Genomic DNA, 25573 nt, shown 5'->3' on the forward strand with positions numbered 1-25573 from the left:
ATCTGATGTGGCCTTTGCTCAGAATGACCTCTGAGTCCATTCTACACCAGCCCCTTCTTACTGAAACACATCCACTCCTTCCCTGGGGAGGAGTGGAGGCGGCTTCCCCTTCTAGCCCACAACAGCCTCCTGCTTTGAGAGGGCGGATGGCCCAGAAGTACCACTCGGAAGCTCAAAGTAATAAACTTGATGTGGCCCAGCCAACAGAGAGAGGCAGGACTCAGGCACTAGACCTGCCCAAGGTCACAGAGATGCAGCCCATGAGCTAAGACACAGCCCCAAAAGCTAAACGCATCTGACCACCTGTCATCATGGTTCAGATCAACATTTGGGATCAAAGGCCTAAAACAAAGTGGGGCTGACCCAGTGTGGTAGAACACAATGAGGACATCAGAAAGTGTTCATACTCCCCCAGCCCAGGTGCATCCATGCCTAAGTGGTCTGAGGTGCCACGACATGCATGAGGCCTGGGATGTGCGGCTGGGCAGGGAGCAGGGCTCCAGGCTTGGGTAGCCAGTGAACATGGAACCAGAATAGATGCTTAGGAATAAGAACAGAAGTGGAACCAGGCCGACTGAACAGAGATAGGGGTGAGGGTGGGCAAGAGCAACAGACAAGAGCCCATAAGGAGAAGGCACTGGTATCAGCACAGATGCCCAGCAGTCAGCTCAACACACTGCACCTGATTCCAGTCTGCAGACAGCAGGCGATCCATCTGGAGTATTCAGGCAGGATCGAGACTGGGCTCAGGGAGATGAGGACCTTAGTGATGGGTGGGGAAGGGGCAAGCTGCGGGGGACCAGGCAGCAGCAACAGTTGCTATCACTCTAGGGTTCTCTCTCCATGCCCACCCGACTTGTGGAGCAGCTGAAGGCACAGGGTCTGATCTAGACCTGGGCTGCTGGGTTTACAGGTTGCTGCCTGCCGGGTCGAGAGAGGGCCCAGCAGGGCTGAGTTTGCATTGGGACCACTTTCTAGTGCAGTGTGGTCAGGTTCTCCAGACAGGATACGTGCTCCCATCCCCAATCCCTGAATGCCAACTATAGTAATTAAAAAACTGAGGTCCATCCTTACTCCCCACTTCCTGGGGCCTTCTGTTCCCTCATGAGAGGCTTCCTTTTGCAGAACGAGGCTCTGTCATGGATCTCTGGTGCCACAGCACTAAGGCAGGAACATGAGGTGGCGGCAGGGCGTGGTGGCTCACACCTGTAATCCCAGCACTTTGGGAGGCTGAGGGGTAGATCACTTCAGGCCAGGAGTTTGAGACCAGCCTGCCCAACACGGCAAAACCTGTCTCTATTAAAAATACATAAATTATCCAGACATAGTGGTGGGTACCTGTAATCCCACCTACTTGGATGGCTGAGGTGGGAGAATCCCTTGATCCTGGGAGGTGGAGGCTGCAGTGAGCTGAGATCGTGCCACTGCACTCCAGCCTAGGCGACAAAGTTAGACCCTGTCTCAAAAAAAAAACAAAAAAACAAAAAACCAGGTGACTGGGCACCATAGAAAGGGTAGTCCAAGATCCTCTGGCTGGCTTTGAATTCCAGCAGCACCCCATGGCCTAGGTTTTGGATTCCCAGCCTGTAAGTGAGTCTATAGCTTGACCCCATGGCCTAGATTTTGGATTCCCAGCCTGTAAGCGAGTCTATAGCTTGATGACTCCCCCACACTGAGCCTGGACTAGCGCTGTGCCACAGCCAGGGGCTTAGCCCACCCTCCCACACCCATCTGATTTCTCATAACTGTCATATTTGGCTCGAACCCCACCACATTGTCCAGCCTTCAGGAACTGCAGAGCCATAAAGACACAGTGGCTGACACTTTGACAAATCACTAAAAGCTCAGCTAATAGGACTAAAGCACTTGCTCTAAGAAAGTCATTTTATCTATATTTAAGCCCGATATATCCTTGGATAACTGAACTGACAAAAGTACAAACCCATCGAAGGATGGCAGATGAACCAACAGAATCTATAGATAAAAGAAAGCAGGTCAGCTTGATTCACCACTGCTGTCAGAACATCCTGGAAAGAGTCCAGGCGATTCCAGCACAGAAGCGCAGAGGAGAGAAGTGGTAATTACAACTGTGGCATCACTATGTCTCTCAGAAGGAAAAAAATAAAGGCACCTTTCAGATGTTCCCCCATCAAACACGAGGTGCCTACCTACTACGTGCCAGGCACTAGCACACTTCCTTACTGCTCACTAGATCCTGGGATGCGCTATCATCCTACTATCATCCTGCTTGCTTAGGCAGAAAGACCAGTTCCTTCATCTCTGAAGTGGAGGGAGATAACACACTACCCGCCTGATATGTGTCAGGAAACTCTCCTCTACCAACCAGGAGAAGCCTGCTGCAACCTGACAAACCAGGAACTGGTGTGCAACTAACTAGGCACCGGCCCCAGCCTACCAAGCCTCCCCAGAGGCGTGAACCTGGGCCAGGTCATTACCTCTCCTTAGACCTCAGCTGTAAAATGAGGACTTCTGGGGTCCCTTCCTGAGGAAGAATGGCTGTGGCAACTGGAAAGGAGAGCAAGAGGATACCAGGGTCAAGCCACCTTTATCTGCAGTTGCCAAAGTGCAGAGAAGGGGCACAAAGCAGTCACTTAGAGAACATGGGCTGAAGTGCCCTGATCTCCTGAAGAGATCAGGAGGCACCAGCAGGCTCTCGTGCCTTCCCTGGAGGCTTCCCCACGCCTTCTGCTTGTGGAGTGCAGGGAGAAGCCTCTACCCAGGGCCCATTCTATTGCCCAGCCCCCAACTCCCCTGCTTCCTGTTGCATAGGAAGGCTGACCTAGAGGCAGAAGTCAGACTAGACTGCAGGTGGGAGATGGGGCAGCTACTGCAGGAGTCCAGGCGGAACTGTGATAGGACAAGAGTTACGGTCTTAAAACAGCAGGCACGAGTGGGTGACACTTCAAAGGCAGATTCACTCGACAAACTTAAAGAGGAAGGACTCTGTGTTTCGCTGTATTAGCCCGAATGATTGGGGAATAAAAATGGAGAGGTGGTTTAGAGGACAAAAAGGGGAATTCAGCTTTAGATACACTGAATTCCAGGTGGCAGCAGATAATCCACGTAAAAAATGTACAGCAGGATGAAGACAGAAAGACCATAAACCAGCAGGTCTATTTTTTTTTTTTTTTTTTTAAAGACTTAGTGCTACTTCTGCTGGTATCCCTTCTTAATTCTGTTCCCATGATAATGTGGCAAAAATATCATGGGAGACAGAATAACAAAAATATATATGTATTTTAAGAAATACTCCAAAACCACTTAATAAAATTCAACTCCTATGCCTAATAACACCAAAACCCGACTAGACAGAATACCCAATGCCAGCAAGGGTGCAATAACAGACACTCTCATACAGGCTGGAGGAACGAACCCTTCTGGAAAACAACCTGGCAATATGCGTCAAGAGCCATAAAGTATTAATATCTTGCCCCATAATATTCTAGGAATCTATCCTAAGGACTATTCAAAAGAAAGCAATGGTATGTGAACAATTGAGGATATTTGGTACATGAAGATGCTCATTATCTATAATAGCAAAACATTGGAAGCCACTTAAATATCCAACCACGGGGGGAAATTAAGAGCATTATAGGCTGTCGGTAGAATTATTATACAGGCATTAAAATGTTAGTTATGAAGACAGTGGTAACAGAGAAATCTTTTTCTTCCCCATTTACCATAAGTTTAAATGAAAAAAGAACAGAATATGTTATACAGACATTATAACAATAACTTATGTGTTAAGATGGCAGGATTTTGGGTGCATCTTGGATGAAAAATAAGCAACTAAGAGTGCTAAAATCAGCTGAGGGAGTGGTACCTTGGCTCCGTCCACACTGATGATCCGATAGCTGTTCCTTGTGACATCATAGAAGTAGGAAACAGTGACCGCCTGCTTACTCGCAGGCATCCAGTTCTTCTTGGTGTTGGGGTCAATCTGGAAGACATGCGCTCGGGTGGTGAAGATGGGCTGTTCTCTGCAATAAGAGAGTGGGCGTGTGAGTTGAGAGAACATGACTTAATGTATAATTTATGATTTCTAGGCCACCTACTGCCCCAAAAGATTTTAAATAGCTTATAGGGAAACATACATATGCATGAAGACAATTAAAATAAAAGCAAAGAGAGGAAAAAAAAAAGAGACACCAGTGAGTAGTTTTTGCAAACCACATTCCACTTAGCTGTTATCCCCGAAGACTGCAGGGCAATTGGTGTAATGAACAATTTGCTTAAAAGGCAACTCCTTGTTCAGTGTTTTTGAATCCCTGTCAAGTGTCCTATACTTTTTCTGACATCCTGTTGTCATTTTTAGGATTTTGGAACCAATTCATTTTTTAGAATTTTGTGACAAATTTTGGGGGATTCTGCAACAATTTTAGGATTTTCCAATCCATTTGCAGCTTAATGTTATATTTCTATTAAGTACTTCTCAAATTTGCAGTAATTTATGAATGATATAATTTTATCTTTTTTTTTTTTTTTTTGGATATGGAGTCTCGCTCTGTTGCCCAGGCTGGAGCGCAGTGGCATGATCTCGGCTCACTGCAATCTCCGCCTCCCGGGTTCAAGCGATTCTCCTGCCTCAGCTTCCTGAGTAGCTGGGATTACAGGCGTGAGCCACTGTGCTTGGCTAATTTTTGTATTTATAGTAGAGACGCAGTTTCACTATGTTGGCCAGGCTGGTCTCAAACTCCTGACCTCGTGATCCACCTGCTTCGGCCTCCCAAAGTGCTAGGATTATAGATGTGAGCCACCGTGCCTGGCTTTTTTTTTTTTTTTTTTTTTTAAGAGACAGTGTCTCACTGCTGCCCAGGCTGAAGCGTAGTGATGCAATCATAGCTCACTGCAGCCTGATCTCCGAGGCTCAAACAATTCTCCTGCCTCAGCCTCCCAAGCAGCTAGGACTACAGGCATGTGACACCACACTTGGCTAATTTTGCGGGGAGGTGGTGGGTAGAGACAGGGTCTCTCTGTGTTGCCCAGGCTAGTCTTAAACTCCTGATCTCAAGTGATTCTCCCACATTAGCCTCTCAAAGTGCTGGGATATAATCCCAGCATGAGCCATTATAGGGCATGAACCACCGCACCTGGTAATGTGATAGAATTATTTTTTATCTCTGTATCTCTTCAGTCTACTTCTGGAACCATTCAACAACCTGACCAAACCTTCAAATTTGATGTTTCCAACTCATAAACCTTTTGAGTTTTATGTAGAATTCATCAAATCCATCCCTTCTGCTATTCTTGCCTCTATATTGTTGCTTTTTCACTCCACATGCCTAAAGCACTTTATGTGATTCACCAAATTTGCAAATTATCTATGTTTCTTTCTGTTGAGTGGGGAATTAGGTTTTGACAATAAGCATTTAGAAATAAGGCAGATGAATAAAAACTGTAATGGATTTCACTGTATTTCATATTTTAAGCTATCTACTTCCTAAAGTAAAGCAAAATGACACAGACTTATCACAAAATATATTTATTTTTGAAGAAAGTATCTTTACACAAACTGGCTCAAAAATCCTTTAAGTGTTCAAAATAAGATACAAATAGAAAAGAAGCCATCAACGTGTAAAAATAGTCCCACTGTTGCGGATCACGAGGTCAGGAGATTGAGACCATCCTGGCTAACACGGTGAAACCCCATCTCTACTAAAAATACAAAAAATTAGCTGGGTGTGGTGGTGGGCGCCTGTAGTCCCAGCTACTCGGGAGGCTGAGGCAGAAGAATGGCATGAACCCAGGAGGCAGAGCTTGCAGTGAGCTGAGATTGCACCGCTGCACTCCAGCCTGGGCGACAGAGCAAGACTCCATTTCAAAAAAAAAAAAAAAGTCCCATTGTTTATAAAATGCTACAGATTTAATAAGTACTTATTAGAGACACAAAATTAAATCAAAACGTAACTTAGACAATTTTTTAAATCTTTATAATGTCAAAAGAGATAACATAAAAGAGACATAGACAAGATACAAAAAAAAAAAAAAACAAAACAAAGGGAAAAGAATTTTAAGTGTTCCAGTCTCTAGATGGAATGATTTTAGGCGAAGCAGTCTTTGAATCCATCCTGACTGTAGAATACTCATTATTAAAATTTTAAGAATGCTCTTGAGAAACTTTTCCTAGAAAACCAATTTGCCATTTGAGCCTCATATAAGGGCTACTGAGTAACACAAGCAGCATCAACCATCAACTGTGGTTTTGAAGAAATGCAGCAATCTTCTTTATGCCTGTTTCTCCACGGGCATGCTATTAATGCTGCTTCAATGCAGCTGTCTACAGAGGCCAGCATTCCAGAACAGAGACTAGCAGCATTCCTTCCTCCCTGAAACTTCCCTTCTAGGTCCCCTGGAGCAGGACAAGTGCCTCTGGGGCTGTGGATTACTAGGGCATTTTTATTCCCTCAACAGAGCCCAAGTTCACCCACACACTCGATGCTAAACCAACACCCTTCCAGCAGCTGGGTGACAGCTGTTAGAAACAAAAGGAAGATTCTCACTGTAATTTCCCGCATCTGTTGTCAAGAGAGGCCAGCCGACGGAGAGTGTGTGCCTATCAATGCAAGCCCTCATATCCCATCCACATGATATAATCCAGTCTGTCGTCTGGATCACCCAGCTGTGCCACTCTCAGCCCAGCACCGTATTTTGCTAATCATCTAAGTACAACACCATAAAGGAAAACACTTCCTCACACAGTATTCTCCTGCATGTGAAAGGAAGGAGCGATTTAAAGGGCAGTAACCACAGAACATTTTTTGAAGAATCAAATTATGCTACAATCTCTTCCTCATTGTCAGAGCACTAAATGGGCTGGGCTGGGGGCCCACGGGTTAGAGAAGGCCTTCCTGGGAAGGGACCCAGACTTTCAGATCTTCCCCCCTATTCCCTACACCAGAAAAGAGGGATTGGGTCTGGGTTTGGGCATGCTTAGACGAGTGTTCCCTAAATCTCCATGACAGGAATTAGCTGGTACACTTACTAAAAATACATGTTCCCAGGCCCCATCCTAGCCCCCCCTTGAACATGGCTCTCCAAGGAAGGGCCCAAGGGGCTCCATTTTTAAGAACTCCAGGTGATTTTTACTTTCAAGGAAGCTGGGGAGACATTCACATTAGATATAATCAGATGATCTAAAAAAGAAAAAAAGAAGTGGCCCCTAGAGCCAGCATCTCTACTCCAGAACAACACTGGTGACTGAATGACACAGGAAGACTCCAGAAAGTTCTCCCACAGCTGTAGAGGGGGCTGGAGGTGGGGCAACAGGAGGACCAAGAACAGGGTCTCTGGATGCAAAGGATGGGGGTAAGGGGCAAGGGGAGGCAGAGCTGTTCTGGTCAGGAAGGAGGGTGGAGATGAGTGCGGCCTGTGGTGGCCCAGCAGTGGCCTTCCGCAAGCACTCTCTGTCCCTGAGGCCTACAGGAGGGAGGAAGTGAGGAAAGCAAAGTGGAGAGATGGAGGGGAAGGCACAGGGAGCCGAGAAGATGGCAGAGCTTCCTGACCAGGCACAGGCACAGCAGCCAGCTGTCTGCTCGGCATGATCCGGGTCAAAGTGAGCAGACAAGAAGGGCTCCATCTCCAAATCTGCCTGCTCAGCTCTGTGGATGGACTGAAATCATGGTGGACTGCCCTCGGGACCCCCAAGTAGAAATGCAAGGATGTTGGGAGAACACAATGGCTCACCTGGCCACACTCTTGGTCACCATGGTCAGGCTCACTGCAGGGCAAGTGGCTGCTCCAGTGTGGGGGGAGGCACAGAGACCTGGGAGGGGTACTGCAGGGCATCCTGGCAGCTCCATTCTGAGGTAGTCACCATGGCAGGAAGCTATGGCCCTCCAGAGGCCAAAGACCTGCATTCCTCATCCTTGAGCCCCTGGGGAAATGGGAGGATTGCACGGCCAGTCTGGCAGGAAACTACCCGCCACTCTGGGATTTCACATGAATAACCAAGTCTGGGGGCACTAGGGAGTTCCATGCTATTCTTCTACAATCCAAAAAGTCTAATGATATTTCAAAAAAAGGCAAAAAAGAAAGGCAAGGAGAAGAAAAGCTCGTAGCTGACCTTTACTGAGTGTTTACCATTCTGCTAGGCTCGCTCTCTACTTTGAAATTGCAACAATCCTACAGGGAAGGGGCTGAACAGGTGGGGAAACGAACTCAGAGAGGCCAGGTAACCTGACTTGGGTCATGCGGTACATGACAGGTCTGAGATTTGATGTCATTTCTTTTTTTTTTTTTAGATGAAGTCTTGCTCTGTTGCCCAGGCTGGAGTGTAGTGGCATGATCTTGGCTCACTGCAAACTCCACCTCCTGGGTTTAAGCAATTCTCTGCCTCAGCCTCCCAAGTAGCTGGGATTACAGGCGCCTGCCACCACGCCCGGCTAATTTTTGTATTTTTAGTAGAGACAGGGTTTCACCATCTTGGCCAGGCTGGTCTTGAACTCCTGACCTCATGAGCCACCCGCCTCGGCCTCCCAAAGTGTTGGGATTACAGGCGTGAGCCACTGCACCCAGCGATTTGATGTTATTTCTAAGTGACATGGAAATCCTCCCTCTTAACCATTAAGTTATTCTCTCTTCCTATAATAATAGCTGTCTGTAGTAGGCAGCTTCGGATGTGGCTCCCGGTGACCCCCACCTCCTAGTGTTCATGCCCTTATGGAATCCCTTCCTCTTGAGTGTGGGTGAGACCTGTGACTTGCTTTTAACCAACAGAATATGGCAAAGGTGATGGGATGTCATTTGTGTAATTAAGTCACATAGGATTATGACGTCTGTCTCCTACCAGACTCTCTCAATAAATTACCTTATTGGTTTTGATGAAGCAAGCTGCCATATTAGGGAGATCCACCTTACAAGGAACTGAGGAAAGACTCCAGCCAACTGCCAGACAGGAACTGAGGCCCTTAGTCCAACTCCCTTGGAGGAATGGAAATTCAGCCAACAACCACATGAGCTTGGAAGCAGATCTTTCCATATATGAGCCTTCAGATGAGACTCGAACCCTGGTCAACACCTTGATTACAGCCTTGCAAGAGACCCTGAAGCAAAGGGCCCAACTAAGCTATACCGGACTCCAGACACACAGAAATGTGGTTTAAGATGCTATGTATGTGACAGTTTATTACGTAGCAATAGAAGAGACACTGTCCTTCACAGAAAGCTTACTACACACCAAGCAAACCGTACATATTCTCATTTAATCCTCCCAACAGGGCTGTGAGCAGGCAGGGCTATCCACACAGAAAATCAAGGGTCACATGATCACTTCAGGCAAACTGAACAACAAATCTTAACACCTTTATGGGCAAAATCCAAATACAGACCTCACCACAAAATTCAGAAAAGCAGACCCTGACTTTGAAAGAGTATTCTGCTTCACTTGAGAAAGCAAAAGAGCTAGAAGTAGGACACAGAAGTCATTTCCTCCAGTGTGCAAATCAATATAAACAGACAGATGTAAGAGAATCAGAACTTTCCAACCTGCGTTTCCTTCCCAGCAGGGAAAAGCTGGAGAGAGTGTATCAGAGGACAGAAATTACCTTCATATCCAAATTTATTCTCCTTCCTTTGATGTTCGATGTTCAATGTTCAGAGAGTAAATTTCAAATATACTTTCATTCCTTCTTCAGTGCTTTAAATAGAAAGCAGATGTTTCCGGATGGCAAAACGCTTCTTTAGACAGACAATATAACCTATCATTCCTTGCATAGTCTCTTTAGAGCTGAACAAACACCAATTGCTGTTCATTGAACACATTCTAGAACCTGACAGTAATTGTTCCCAAGAATAATTAGATACTCTGTGCAACATATGTATGTTTGGAATATGAAAACCACTCGGCAAAGAGGCCACTCCTGCTTTGAACAATTTCTAGCTCCATGTGAAATAATTCTGCAAAGAATTAGCATGACTACTTTTTGCAAAGAAACAAGAGAGAGAGAGAAATGATGTTTTAACTTATAATTCTTCACTTGCAATGCTTAGCTCCACACTTCTTCTCACATAAACCTACAAAATATCAAAACTCTTATTTTTCCTACTTCCATTTGATTTGAATTAAAACAAACCCTTCAGACATTATTTTACAGTATTACAAAGTCTCGTAAGGTACCCTAATTAGTTTATATCTGTCTTGAGTCTTAAACCCCTCCAAACACCATCTACTACACCAACCGACAGGTCTTCCTCTAGTCCAGATGGGTCACGCTCTGCCTGCCCAGCTGCAAAGGCTTCCCTGGCTCTGTCCCCAACAGGACCAGCTCCCAGTGCTTTGCATGAATTACAGGCTGGCCCCTGACCACCTGGCCCTGCCCTCTCACCAGAAGGGCTTCTGCCGCTTTCCTTCTAGAACTTCTGAATCATCTGTACTTTCACACATCCCAGCCAAAGCATGTGCCCATCACTGGACCCAACACATCCTCGCCTGACTGTTCCTTCATGTACTGTCATAGCATCTTGTGAAGTCTGATTTGTGCTCTGAAGACCCAGGCCCTTGACTGGTCACCCATCACAAGGGACTGGAAGCATGGGCTCATCTGGCCCCTGACCCACACTCTAGGTGGTCAACAGGCTATGCCAGCCAGCAGGGCCAAATCCTCAGAACCCAGGACAGAGAAATGAAGGAAAAAGGAGATGTGGACAGAAATTTTTTCTTGTACATCCTCCCGTGCAAAGAATCTAACTTATAAGCATATTGGAGTTCTACTTTTATACAAAATCCACACAATAACGTTATTGTTATTTGCAGATAATAGAATTGCACATAGAGAACACCCAAGAAAATCAACTGAAAAAGTGAGTATAGTAATTAAAATTCAGTATGGTGGCTAGGTATAAAATCACTAATAAATAAAATCAGTAGCCTTCCTAAATACACAAACAACCAGATAGAAAATATAACAGATTGTCTGGCTGGGCAAGGTGGTTCATGCCTGTAATCCCAGCACTTTAAGAGGCCAAGGTGGGCGGATCACTTGAGGTCAGGAGTTCGAGACCAGCCTGGCCAACATGGCAAAACACATCTCTACTAAAAATATAAAAATTAGCTGCGTGTGGTGGTGGGCACCTGTAATCCCAGCTACTTGGGAGGCTGAGGCAGGAGAATCGCTTGAACCAGGGAGGCGGCGGTTGCAGGGAGCCGAGATTATGCAACTGCACTTCAGCCTGGGCGACACAGTAGGTGAGACTCCGTCTCAAAATAAAAAATATGTAATAATAGATTGCCAAAAATCCCATTTACAGTAGCAACCAAAAGGATACAATTTCTTGGAATCTATTTAGGAAGCATGCAAGATCTATGTTTAGAAAATAAAAGTAAGCCAGGTACAATGGTGTGCCCCTATAGTCCCAGCCACTCAGGAGGCTGAGGCAGAAGTATGGCTTGAGACCAGGCTCTAGTACATACTAGAATTGGGCCTATGAATTTCTAATGCATTCCAGCCTGGGCAACACAGCAAGACCCATTTTTTAAAAAACCCAAATAAATAAATAAAATAAGAACAAAAACTTCTGAGGCACACAGAAGAAAACTTTAATAAGACATATTCTTAAATGGGAAAGCCAACACAAAGCTGTCAATTATCCCCAAATTAATATATAAATCTAACATAATAAAAATAGTATTATTTTTAGAACTAGACAGGGTTATTCATATGGAAAACTCTATGTGAGGACAGCCAAAATATTCTGAAAATGAAAAGCAATTAAGAGTTTTAGCCATCTCAGATATTGAAATATATTATTATAAAGTTACAGCAAACAAGGTGGAAGGTCTTAGCAAATAAGTAGACAAATAATGGAAGAGCACAGAGTCCAGAAATAGAAGCCCAAAGAGGTGAGTGCATGACACAGGCAGTATTGCTCATTAGTGGAGACACAGAAATCCTGTTACAACAATGCACAACTACCTAGGAAGAGTCTGCAACTGCCGGACCTTAGCCAGATGTCTGTCTCCTTGCCTGGTCTGAGCCCCTTCAAGGAGGTCACAGCTGCCCCATTCTATTAAAGTTATTTTCTTCCTGCCCCCAAACTGCCCAATTAACAAACCTGATAAATTAGTGATCTGATAGAAGAAAATACTTGTCACAAATCCTCCTAGTCCTCTGACTAGGAATTCCCTTTTTGGGTCACATTTACACCAGGGAATGGATAAGGCAAGTGCCCCTGATGAATGCTGACAGGCTTTATTAATGACACTACCTTATTTCCTAGAGTGTCTGACAGTTTTTAAGGAGCTTTGAACATACATTCTCCTATTGGTCCTCCTGAGATGTGAGTTTGACTAAGTTCTGGGGCTGGTTCACAGGCTGAGGGCTGCCCCAGAGGAGCCATCAGATCCATTCCCATGTGCTTTGGAAAAGGGTCCCGATTCTCCAAAAGGGCTGGATGGGCCCAGGGCAGTGGGTGAGGACCTGGATAGCCAGGAGGGAGACAGGCAGAGTTGTGGAGAAGCAAAGCTGAGATGGAAAGCAAATATGGGCATGGGAGTGCAGAGGGGGAAGGGAAGGCTTCTCTGAGGATGCAGGATAGGTGAACATTATGGCGGCAGGGCTGAGTGAAGTGAAGGGGAAGTCTAGGACAGGGACAGAAGTGAAAATAAAACTCACTAGCAACATAGCAATGCCATCCTATGTTCAAACAGCACCCCTGAACCCCTGCACAGAAACCCCTCTCCCACCTCTACACATATATCTCCCTCCACCTCAGCCCAGAGCCCAGCAAATCTGCTAGGTTTAGCAGATAAGGGAGGAAACAGCTATTCAGGCACCAGAGGTGCACTCAGAGATCAGCAAGGGCCACTGTGTGGCACAGCAAGCAGGTGATAGGAGATGAGGTCTCAGGGAGGGCCAAAACCAGATAGCCATGGAGCCTGAGCACCAGGCTAAGGAAATCAGTCTTTATCTCGGAGCCAGCATCTCCCTAATGTGCTCTGTGGAGCTATTTTCTCTTTCAAATACATTCCAAAAAACATACATGTAGGAAAAACATTAAAAGCATTTGGATAGTCATTCTCATAATTATGTGCTATCACCTTCAAGAAGTGTTCTCAAGCCAAGGCTGCCAGGAAATAGCTTGGGGTCTGCATAATATACAGGTATCTGTCGTGTTAGCCACAACACAGGTGTATTCTTGCACTGACAAACCAGCCACTGCATGGATGGTTACTTTCTATTCACAGTATGTTGTCTACAGAAGGAATCTTGTCTCAAGATTTCAACATATATTTGTGATTTTATTCTGTAGATGGTATGGTTAACATTTATCCTATAAAAATTCACCCCGCCAGAATCTATCATGAACAAAGGAAGTTTTAAACAAAAAGCAGTTTATGATTCACATATGAACTCCACAAGCCAAGAATTGGAAAACATCCAAACATCCAAGTGATTTTTTTTTTTTTTTTTTTTTGAGACCGAGTCTCTCTCTGTCACCCAGGCTGGAATGCAGTGGTGCAATCTCGCCTCACTGCAACCTCTGCCTCCCAGGTTCAAGTGATTCTCCTGCCTCAGCTTCCTGAGTAGCTGTGACTACAGGCACCTGCCACCACGCCTGGCTAATTTTTGTATTTTTAGTAGAGACAGGGTTTCACCATATTGGCCAGGCTGGTTTCAAACTCCTGACCTTGTGATCTGCCCGCCTCGGCCTCCCAAAGTGCTGGGATTACAGGCATGAGCCACTGTGCCCAGCCAATATCCAAGTGATTTCTAAAAAACCAGGTGGTATGCTGCCCAAGTCACAAGGATTGATGATTTCTGAGACAGTTTAATTCAAGAGAGCACAAAATCTTGCCGAAGGAACAGTTTGTGTTCTTCCTTTTGCTATAACACATCTGTGTGCAAAGATTTTCATATTACACTGTAATGAAACAAATTATGGAAGACGTCATGCCATACCTGATATGAGGGTATGACTTGGAAACATTATTCTTAATATTGACTAGATACGGTTTTTTTTTAAAGGACTGGAAAAATAATGTTCTCAATTTTAAATACTGAAGGCTTTTATATTCATCTACAATACAAATGAAATTAGATGTCTACTTATATACTTTGTTCTTAAGCTGAAAATAATTTTGGTTTATTCTGTTACAAAGCATTCACATACAAATGTGAATAATCTCCCGGCAATTAATTCATCTGTGAGACCATATCTTGCTGTCCACCTAAGAGTCTGTTATATTTTATGATCGGTTGATCTTCCACTAGTGTTTCAAAATGTAAATTGTTCCATAGTAAAATAAACTTAGAAAATGCTGAGCAAAGGAGTGGCACAATCAGAACTACAATTTAGAGGGATCACTGTGGCACTTCTATTGAAGATGGGCTGAAGGGAGAAGAGACCGGAAGCTATTACTGAGGCACTTCGCAATCATCCAGGCACCTGGAGATGAGGGCCTGGCCTAGAGCGGTAGGGACTGAAGGAAGGGAGTGGGTTCCTGAGATTTCAAAATGGCGTCGGGACAATTTCCAGTTTCCAGTCCAGCACGTGAAAAGCTTGGAAGTCGCCACTCCATTTTAACAAGTAAAAGGCTGGGTGCAGTGGCTCTCGCCTGTAATCTCAACACTTTGGGAGACCAAGGCGGGCGGATGACCTGAGGTCGGGAGTTTGAGACCAGTCTGACAAACATGGAGAAACCCTGTCTCTACTAAAAATACAAAAAAATTAGCCAGGCGTGGTGGCGCATGCTTGTAATCCCAGCTACTCGGGAGGCTGAGGCAGGAGAATCGCTTGAACTCGGGAGGCAGAGAGGTTGCTGTGGGCCGAGATTGCGCCATTGCACTCCAGCCTGGGCAACAAGAGCGAAACTCCGTCTAAACACACACACACCCCTACACCCACACCAAGTAAAAAGCTGAACAAGACACACCCCTACACCCACACCAAGTAAAAAGCTGAACAAGACTGGGCGCAGTGGCTCACGCCTTGTAATCCCAGCACTTTACGAGGCCAGGGCGCGCAGATGGCTTGAGGCCAGGAATTCGAGACGAGCCCGCATAACATGGTGAAACCCCATCTCTACTAGAAATAGAAAAATTAGCTGGGGGGCTGGGCGTGGTGGCTCATGCCTGTAATCCCAACACTTTGGGAGGCCAAGGCGGGCAGATCAGTTGAAGCCAGGAGTTCGAGACTAAGCTGGCCAACACAGCAAAACCCCGTTTCTACTAAAACTACAAAAATTAGCCTGGCGTGGTGGCCCACACCTGTAATCTCAGCTCCTCGGGAGGCTGAGGTGGGAGTATCGCTTGGGCCTGGGAGGTGGAGGCTGCAGTGAGCCAAGATCACACCACTGCACTCCAGACTAGGCGACAGAGTGAGACTGGCTCAAAACAAAAAAACAAAAAACACGGAAAAATCAACACCTCTTCTCCGCTCTGTCACAGGGCAAACCACTGCCCCCAGAATTGGAGAGACAAGCAGGTACCGAGAATCACAACTTACCAGAGCAGAAAGCCATAAGCAGAGACCTCTGTGGAAATGAGTCCCAGGGCAGGAAAACCTGAACTATAATTGGGGAATTGCTGATGACTCAGTGTGGGGCAGGTCTCAAGAGTTAAAAACTCCAGAGGGACCCAATCAAAGGGCGGCCTGCCCACTGTCTTGTTTTACTTCCAGGAGTTTTACCAGGTTTTCACAGTGAGCATCAGAGAAAAATCCCCTCATGCTTGAGGCAAGGGGAGGGGAATGCAGCCATTTTAAAATACACCAGAGCACCTGTTCTTCCTAACAAGGCCTGCCCTCAGGAGAAACTAATTTACCAGGGCCCAATCAGCTGGGGTACTATCAGCACCCAACTAAGCTAGAGGAAGGGAAATACCCAACTCCAGCCCCCTTCAACCATCCTGTCCTACCTAAGCGGAGAAAAAATAATTGAGAAGCATTGGTAAAGTTCACAGTCCAGGTGCACAAACTCACCTAAAGACTGAGACATAGTCATAGGGCTATGGAATGCTTCCCCTCCCCCAGACCTTACCACCACATTACTAAAGGCCTATTTATGCAGTTCCCTTCACCCAGGAGAGCATGTGTACCTTTCACCAAAAAATTACAAAGCACATCAAAAGTAAAAAAAATAAAATAAAAAAGTAGTTTGAAGAGACTGAACAAGTATGAGAACCGGTGTCGTAATATGGCAGGCACGCTGGAATTATTGGACCAGGAATTTTTTTAAATGATGATTAATATGCTAAGGGCTTTGGTGGAAAAAGTAGACAGCATGTAAGAACAGATGGATAATGTAAGGAGATGGAAATTCTAAGAAAGAATCAAACAGAAATGCTACAGATTAAAAACACTGTAACAGAACGAAGAGTGCCTTTGATGCATTCATTAGTAGACAGGACAGGGCTGAGCAAAGAATCTCTCTCAGTCTTCAAGGCAGCCTTAAACTGCTTTTGGAAGGCTCAGGGATTGGAAGTTCTGAAACTTTCAAAACTAAAAAGCAAAGAGAAAAGACTGAAAAAAAAAAAACCCACAAAAAAAACAGAATAGCCAAGAACTGAGGGAAAACTGGAAAAGGTATAAGATAGACATAATAAAAATACTAGAAGAAGAGGGAAAGTAAAATCAGAAGCAACATTTGAAGCAATAATGACTAAGAATTTCCCCCAAATTAACGTCAGACACCAAACCACAGGTCCAGGAAGCTCAGAAAACACCCCGCAGGATAAATGCCAAGAAAAACTATACCCTAGGCATATCACATTCAAACTTCAGAAAATCAAAAATAAATTTAAAATCTTGAAAAAAGCCACCAGAGGAAAGAAACACCTTACCTACAAAAGAACAAAGATAAGAATGACATCTAACTTCTCAGAAGCCCTGCAAGTGAGAAGAATGGAGTAAAATATATAGTGTTAAGAGAAAAAAGCATGCATCAACCTAGAATTTTGTACTCTGAGGAATTATTGTTTAAAAGTGAAGGAGAAATAAGGACTCTCAGACATATAAAAATGGATGCAGTTTGTTGCCAATAGACCTGCCTTACAAGAAATGTTAAGTGTTTCAGACAGAAGGAAAATGAGATAGGACAGAAACTTGAATCTACATAAAGAGCATCAGAGAATGAATAAGTGAAGGTAGCATAAAAACTTTTTTGTTATTCTTAATTGATCTAACAGATAACAGTATGACCAAAATAATAATATATTTGAATATGTATGTATATATATGCTTATATGTAAATGAAATGAATGACAGGATGAGATAAGCGATGGGATGGAGGAGTAAGGATTAATGTTATTATAAATTACTTGTACTACCCATGAAGCAATATAGTGTTATCTGAAAGTGAGCTTGGATTCATTATAAATGTATACTGCAAACTCTATGGCAGCCAGTAAAAAAGCGTAAAAAAAGAAGTATAATTGATATGTTAAGAAAGGAGAAAAAATAGAATCATATGAAATGCTCAATTACAACTACAGAAGGCAGAAAAAGTGTAGAAGAAAAAATTGGAACAAAGAACATGGGCAACAAATAGAAAACAGTAACAAATATGACAGATATTAATCCAATGATATCAAATCACCTTAAATGTCAATGTTCTAAACACACAAAAGACAAGAGATTGTTAGAGTGGGTTAAAAAATAAGGCCTGACTACAAGAAACCCACTTTTTTTTTTTTTTTTGAGACAGAGTTTTGCTCTTGTTGCCCAGGCTGGAGTGCAATGGCTCAATCTCAGCTCACCGCAACCTCTGCCTCCTGGGTTCAAGTGATTCTCCTGCCTCAGCCTCCCAAGTAGCTGGGATTACAGCCATGGGCCACCACGCCCAGCTAATTTTTTGTATTTTTAGTAAAGACAGAGTTTCTCCATGTTGGTCAGGCTGGTCTTGAACTCCCGACCTCAAATGATCCGTCCACCTCGGCCTCCCAAAGTGCTAGATTACAGGCATGAGCCACCGCACCCGGCCACAAGAAACCCACTTTAAATATACAGACACAAATAGATTAAAAGTAAAGGGATGGAAAAACATACACCATATAACACTAGTCAAAAGACAGCAGGAGTAGCTCTATCACTTTCAGACAGAGCAGACTTAAGAGCAAGGAAAGTTATAAGAGATAAAGAGAGTCATTACCTAATAATAAAGGGGCCAATACTAAAGGAAGACATAACCTTAATGTGTATGTGCCTAACAGCAAAGTGTCAAAATACATGCCAAAACTGACAGAACTACAAGAAAAAAATTAATGAATCCAGTATTATAGTTGGAAATATCAACATCCTTCAGTTAGAGATGGACAGATCCGAGGCCGGGCGTGGTGGCTCATGCCTATAATCCCAGCACTTCGGGAGGCCAAGGAGGGTGGATAACTGGAGAGTCGGGAGTTTGAGACTAGGCTGGCCAACATGGTGAAACTCTGTCTCTACTAAAAATACAAAAAACTAGCTGGGCATGGTGGCGAGGGCCTGCAGTCCCAACTAATCAGGAGGCTGAGGCATGAGAATCATTTGAACCCAGGAGGCAGAGGTTGCAGTGAGCCAAGACTGCGCCACTGCACTCCAGCCTGGGCGACAGAGCCAGACCCTATCTAAAAAGAAGAAAGGGAAAGGAAAGGGAGAGAAAGGAAGGGAGAGAAAGGGAGAAAGGGACAGATTCAAAGAAGCAGAAAATCAGTACATAGTTGAACTCAACAACATGACATCAACCAATGAGGTATAACTGGCACCTACAGACTATTCATCTAACAAGAGTAGACTGCATGTTCTTTTTCAGAGTGACATGGAACATTCAAGATAGACCACATTCTGGGCCATAAAACACACCCCAACAAATTTAGAAGAATAGAAATTACATAATGTCTGTTTTCATGCCACAATGGAATTAAACTAGAAATCAATAATAGGAGTGGCCAAAAAGTAGAAACAACTCAAATGTTCATCAACAGATGAATGGATAACAAAATGTGGTGTATCTATATAATAGAGTATTATTTGGCAATAAAAAAGAAATAAAATACTGATACAGGCTGTAACAGGGATGAACCTTGAAAACATTGTGCTCAGTGAAAGACGGCAGTCACAAAAGGCCAGACATTCTATGATTCCATTTATATGAAATGTCCAGAATAGGCAAAAAACCTACTGAGACAAAGTAGATGAGTGGTTGTCCAAGGATAGGAAGCCAGGGTAGAGGAAATTGGGAGTGACTGCTAATGGATTCTGACTTTCTTTCAGGGGGAATGAAAGTGTTCTATAAAATTAGATTGTGGTGGTGGTTCTAAAGTCTCTGATTACAGTAGAAAAAAAAATCAATGAATGTATACTTTATACAAGTGAATTGTATATTACGTGAATTATATCTCAATAAAGCTGTATTAAACTTATAGGAGGCCATCGATTCAGACTGAGCTTCTGCACTCAGTCCCAACAGACCAAACCAAAATGGAGTCACTTATACTAAAGTTCCAGGTGACCATGTCAAAACTAAGTGGTTTATCTGGTCTTTCAAGAAATCAGGACAGATAACAGCCAAATCCACACACAGGCCAGTTTTATCTGACATGATAAGGAGGCTCCCTCCACTTTAACCTTTATAGGGACAGTAACTTTGAAACAACCATCTTTTTGTTCTTTCTTGTTTCTGCTTTCTTCAGCCCTTTTCTGTCCATACATACTCAATGTCCACATTGTAGGATGGAATTCTCTGAATCTCTTCTGATTCTGAGGGCTGCCCAATTCAGTAATTGTTCCATTAAATTTATTTTGTCTTAAGTTTTTCTTTTAGTCAGCTGTTTTGCTGTGTTTTTTTTTTTTTTAAAAAGAAAGATCAAACATGGAGGACGAAGGAGAAAAAAAGACTCAGTGACTCTAAATTGTCTGGCTTGGGCAACTGAGAGGAGATTTTAGTCATGCTGGGTGTGCCTTGCCTGTGAACCAACTGGAAGAGATGTTGGGGAGTGAGTGGAATTTCTTTTTGGGGTGACTGCAGTGTTAGAAGACAACACCGGGGAGCCCACAGCAGCAGCTGAGAAGAAATCACAGTGGATGAAAACACTCAGGGAGGGTCTGCAGAGAGAAAAGAGGAGAGGAACAACCAAACCAGGGAGGCACCCAGGTCAGGGGCAAGAAAAGGAACTATCTTTGGATGAACACAGGGCGAGGAACACAGTGGGAAAGCCGGGAAAGAGTACTGGAACTCAAAGAAGTTCAGGATCATTCAGGTTGATTGATCGTTCCAAAAAACCATTTGGCTATGTTGGAAGTAAATGCTCGGTGCTGCGAAGTGAAAACAGCACTCAGGCAAAAGTTTTCTCAGCAAGGCAATTTACTTCTATAGAAGGGTGCATCTCACAGATGAAGCAATGGCAAGAGCACACCCGACAAGGGAGGGGAAAGGGGTCTTCTTCCTAACGCAGTTAGTCCCTACTGCTGTGTCTTTCCCCTGTTGGCTAGGGTTGGACTGCACAGTCTAAGCTAATTCCGATTGGCTATTTTAAAGAGGACAGTGGTACAAATTGGAGTGGCAGGGTGAGTAGTTTTGGCGGGAGAGATGGTTACAGAACGGATGACTAAGAACAGAGCAGGTGACTAAGGATGACAAGGTCAGAGCAGGTAATAGAGGCTAGGAGGGAGTCGTTTGCTGAAGCTAGGGGCAAGGAGGTGTAAAGAACAAGGAAGTTAAACTTTAAAATGGAGAACAAAGAACTGGGGAGCTGAACATACTGACATATTGGTTCTTTGAAGAGGAACTCAGAACTCATTGTACTTAACTTTTCCACTCTTGGATTTTAAAGGAAGTTAACAGGCTAAAACCTTTGAAGAGGAATTTTACTGTATCCTACAGCTACATATCATATTAAAAGCTAACTTGTTTCAGCTGGGTGCAGTGGCTCATGCCTGTAATCTCAACACTTTGGGAGGCCGGGACAGACAGATCACCCCAGGTAAGGAGTTTGAGACCAGCCTGGCCAACATGGTGAAACCCCGTCTCTACTAAAAATACAAATTAGTCAGGCGTGGTGGCGTGTGCCTGTAATCTCAGCTACTCAGGAGGCTGAGGCAGGAGAATCACTTGAACCCTGGAGGTGGAGGTTCCAGTGAGCTGAGATCACGCTACTGCACTCCAGCCGGGGCAACAGAGCAAGACTCTGTCTAAAAAAAAAAAAAAAGGCTAACTTGTTTCCCTACCTTTACTGAGAAAGGTAAAGAAAGTGACGGACATCTCAAATACACATTAAAAAGATGATACTGCCAGGTGAAGTGTCAGAGCCCTCACATTGTAAAGTAGTTGACTCGTGGGTTGGTAAGAATTTACTGACAACCATATAGGCTTGAAAAAGTTTTATTACAAAGAAGGAAGGCTGCAGAGGAGTCCAGTGGGGGTGACTCCGTGAGAGGACTGAACGCCTCATGATGGATTCCTTAGGGGTATTTATGGACCTTAAGGCAGGAGCTTGAGGGTAATTTGGACCATACTAGCCACGCAGGTCATGATAAATGATTACATCTGTAGTAATTCTGGTGCCTTAATGTCAGCAAGGGTTGCACAGCACATTTTGGCATGGCAGTCTGGAGATGTATAGAAATCCTAGTGACTTATAAATTTTGGGGGAAAGAAATCTGGAACCCAATGCCTGCTTTAGATAAAAGGGAAGTGCAATTACTTCTAATTTCCCAAATAAGGAGTTTGCCTCCGAAGGCCTGTTTGATAGTCACCAGGTGGTCTTTGCTCCCTTCTAAATTCCTCAGATGGGAGTTTTTGTCTCCGGGGCCTGTTCAATGGTCACCAGGTGATTTTTGTTCTCCTCAGAAACATTCTTCATTTTGTCTCAGCAATGTATGAAAACATTCTTCATTTTGTCTCAGTCTGGTTTCTGTCAAGACTCTTTCTGTCAGGGTCAAAGTTAAACAAGAGGAAGGCTGCTCCACAAAACTTTTCCGTTTCTCTTCTTAAGGAATAAGGGAGGAAGTGGTTCAGGGCTAAGTCCCTTCACGCTGTGTGAGGTAGGGACATTAATATAACCACCTTAAGGGTTTGTTAAGATTAAATGTGATAACATGTGCAGAGAGCCTTTTTGCTATTAATAGCAGCCTGTTAAAGGAATGTTATGTTGATTATAGGTGTAAGATGCCACTGCAGGGAAGAATCCCTTTGCCACCTTAGACAGCTCAACCCGCCCAAAGAGAATCTAGTTCTCTCTCCCTATTACCATCAGCAAATTAAACAAAGAAATCTTCAAAAAGGATAACTGTGCTTTTATAACTTAAGAAAATTGTTCAAAGTTTAAAAACTTAGAAGTCTAGGACTTGTTTTTTTCCTTTACTTGCAAATTAGTTCTAGTTTTGGCAAACTGGTTTTATGGTTCCCAGGTACCTACCCTTTCAGGTTTCCAGGTAGCAGCAAGAAGTACCCTAGTACCACTTCTAGAAGCCAGTCATTGTGAATGTACGGCTACCACTCTGAATTTCGGTTTAGGAAAAAAAAGCTGTTTTTATTTTCCTAGGAATCACTTTAATTTAAAATTAGATTGCATGGTGTAAAGAGCTGGTAACTTGCCAAGTCAATTACAAAAAGTGTAAAACATAAAACCAAAGGTGCAGACATACCTCAAAAGAGGTTTTATGTTTTCATTTACACTATCAGTTGGTCCCTCAGGCTAATGGCTGTATGTGTGTGTTCCAATAAAACTTTATTTACAAAAACAGTTGGCAAGTATAGAGTTGCCAGATTTGGCAGATAAAAAGACAGGACTTTCAGCTAAATTTAAATTTCACGGCCGGGTGCGGTGGTTCACGCCTGTAATTCCAGCACTTTGGGAGGCCGAGACAGGACCTCACCTGAGGTTAGGAGTTCGAGACCAGACTGTCCAACATGGTAAAACCCCATCTCTACAAAAGTACAAAAATTAGCCAGGTATGGTGGCAAGTGCCTGTAATCCCAGCCACTTAGGAGGCTGAGGCAGGAGAATCACTTGAACTCAGGAGGCGGAGGTTGCAGTGAGCCAAGATTGCACCCCTGCACTCCAGCCTGGGCAACAGAGTGAGACTCTGTCCCAAAAAATAAATAAATAAATTTAAATTTCACATAAACAATAATTTTTAAAGTTATTTGTATTGAGATATAATTTGGACACCATAAAATCTACCTTTTTAAAGTCCCCAATTCAGTGGCTTTTTATTCACAGAATTGTGTAACCATCACTACTTAATTTCAGGGCATTTTCGGAGGACCCCACAAACCCCGTACTCATTAGCAATCATTCTTCTCTTCCCCCAGCCCCTAGCAACCACTAATTTACTTTCTGTCTCTATGAATTTGCCTGTTTCAGGTATTTCATATAAATTGAATCACACAATATGTGGCTTTTTATATCTAGCTTTTTAGTGAGCATAATATTTCTGAGGTTGATCCATGTCAACATATATCAGTATTTCATTCTTTTTATGGCTGTATTATAGCCCATTGTATGGATATATCACTTTTTTTTAATCCATTCTTCAGCTGATGGACATTAAGGTTGTTTCCATCTTTTGGCTATTACAAATAATGCTGCTATGAATATCCATATACTATAATTATGTGGACATATGTTTTCTTGGCTCTTGGTATATATACCAAGGTGTATATATATACCTTGGCCTAAGTATATATACCTAGGAGTGGCATTGTTGTCATAGTATAACTCTATGTTTAGCTTTTGAGGAACCGTCAGGCTGGCTTCCAAAGCAGCTGCTCCATTTATGTTCCCACCAGCAATGTATAAGGGTTCCAATTTGTGGACATTCTCACCAACACTTGTTATTGTCTGTCTTTTTGATATAGCCATCCTACTGGGTGTGAAGTGAAGGATGATGGATACCGGGCACATCTCTAAAGGAACAACCGTGTACCTATCTGAAGGCAGCCTATACCCTAAGTAGGCAGACTGTGTGTGTGACTGTTCTGGGCCCCGAATGACTTTCTTGGGTTGCAGCTGCCCAAGGAGGGAACCTCACACACTAGGTTACCTATTTCAGGGTCTCTTAGTAACAGGAAAATTTTAAATAATGCTCTTAGAAGTACTGAAAACACAGAAAACTGGGGTGTGGAGAGACAAGAGGGAGTCAGGTAACAGCGAAGCAAATGGTTTTTATGCGGTGCAGCCTTGGAAGTTACAAGCAAACCTGCAGATAGTGGGCAGGCCATACTTCAAAGACGACGAAGATGTCATACTGGACTCTGCCATTCTCTGCTTTTATGAAGTGCCACGATGGAGTTAAAGCTCAGCATCCCTGTGCCCTGGAGAGGGTGGTTATAGCAGCCACCAGTGCCCAAGGAGAACATCCACTTTTATTACTTTGCCTCCAAGTTAGTCTGATTTTTTTTTTTTTAACAGCAAACATTGCCTGATATAGTCTGATCATCTTGAAGAAGCCTGAGCTACATGGAGAGGGGAGCTCCAGATCCTTCTAGAACTTATCTTCTGCATCTCGAAACCCCATGCAGTTCCTAACCAATGGTGCCTGCCAGCAGGGCCTGAGAGTCTGACCTACTGCCTGCAGCCCAGAGCACACAGCGTGCCTCCCCTATTTCTGCCATTGTTCTTGCTTCTGTAATTTCATCCCAACAGCAGCACTCTATCAGGCCATCTTCCTGAAAGCAACACAAACCCCTGCTTAGAAAAGTGAACTACTGATGGTAGACAGCAGATCACACAGTCAAGCTTTGCATGCCTTAGGAAATGTTCTTGCTGTAGTCCCTCCAGAATCCCCCACTGCCAGTCCCTCATCTTGGCTCCCTGGGAATTCTCAGGTGCCATCTCTTTTCTGGTCATTTATTCAAAACGTGTACAGGGCTGTGGAAAACTGGTGCTTCCTCAAAAAAGTTAAATACAGCATTTCCACGTGGCCCTGCAATTCTTCTAGGTATATACCCAAAAGCATTGAAAGCAAAGACCCAAACAGCTACTTGTATGCCCAGGTTCAAAGCAGCATTATTCACAACAGCCACAAAGTAGAAATGACCCAAAGTCTATCAACAGATAAATGGATAAACAAAATGTGGCATACACATAGAATCGAATAGCCTTAAAAAGGAATGAAAGTCGGCCAGGCGCGGTGGCTTATGCCTGTAATCCCAGCACTTTGGGAGACTGAGGCGGGCAGATCACGAGGTCAGGAGATCGAGACCATCCTGGCTAACATGGTGAAACCCTGTCTCTACTAAAAATACACACACACACACAAATTAGCCAGGCATGGTGGTGGGCACCTGTAGTCCCAGCTACTTGGGAGGCTGAGGCAGGAGAACAGCGTGAACCCAGGAGGCAGAGCTTGCAGTGAGCCAAGATCATGCCACTGTACTCCAGCCCGGGTGGCAGAGTGAGACTCCATCTTAAAAAAAAAAAACAAAAAAAAAAACTTCGCTATATGCTACAACACGGATGAACTTTGTAAATATGTTAAGTGAAATAAACCAGTCACAAAATAAATATTCTATGAGTCCACTTATATGAATCAAATTGTCAAATTCATAGAGACAGAAAGTAGAACAGTGATTACCAGTGGCTGGGGGAGGAGGGAATGGGGAGTTATTGCTTAATGAGTTCAAAGTTTCTGTTTGGGA

General features: G+C 43.9%; 1 protein-coding gene and 1 long non-coding RNA gene across 3 annotated transcripts in view; one reads left to right on the plus strand and one right to left on the minus strand.

The window, feature by feature from the left end:
- HOMER2 (homer scaffold protein 2) overlaps positions 1-25573 on the minus strand; it is a 100235-nt gene that overhangs the window by 33979 nt on the left and 40683 nt on the right. For both annotated transcript variants that reach the window (XM_032176104.2, XM_058427334.1), the window contains exon 2: positions 3845-4001. In XM_032176104.2, the coding sequence (XP_032031995.1) occupies positions 3845-4001 (157 nt within the window). The remainder of the gene's footprint in view (positions 1-3844; positions 4002-25573) is intronic.
- Positions 3953-25309, plus strand: LOC131381125 (uncharacterized). The gene is made up of 3 exons (XR_009209608.1): positions 3953-4022; positions 10772-10818; positions 23792-25309. It is a non-coding gene; the product is annotated as an uncharacterized LOC131381125 (long non-coding RNA).

The sequence above is a fragment of the Hylobates moloch genome, unplaced genomic scaffold (assembly GCF_009828535.3).
Source record: "Hylobates moloch isolate HMO894 unplaced genomic scaffold, HMol_V3 SCAFFOLD_14, whole genome shotgun sequence".
Taxonomy (NCBI): Eukaryota; Metazoa; Chordata; class Mammalia; order Primates; family Hylobatidae; genus Hylobates; species Hylobates moloch.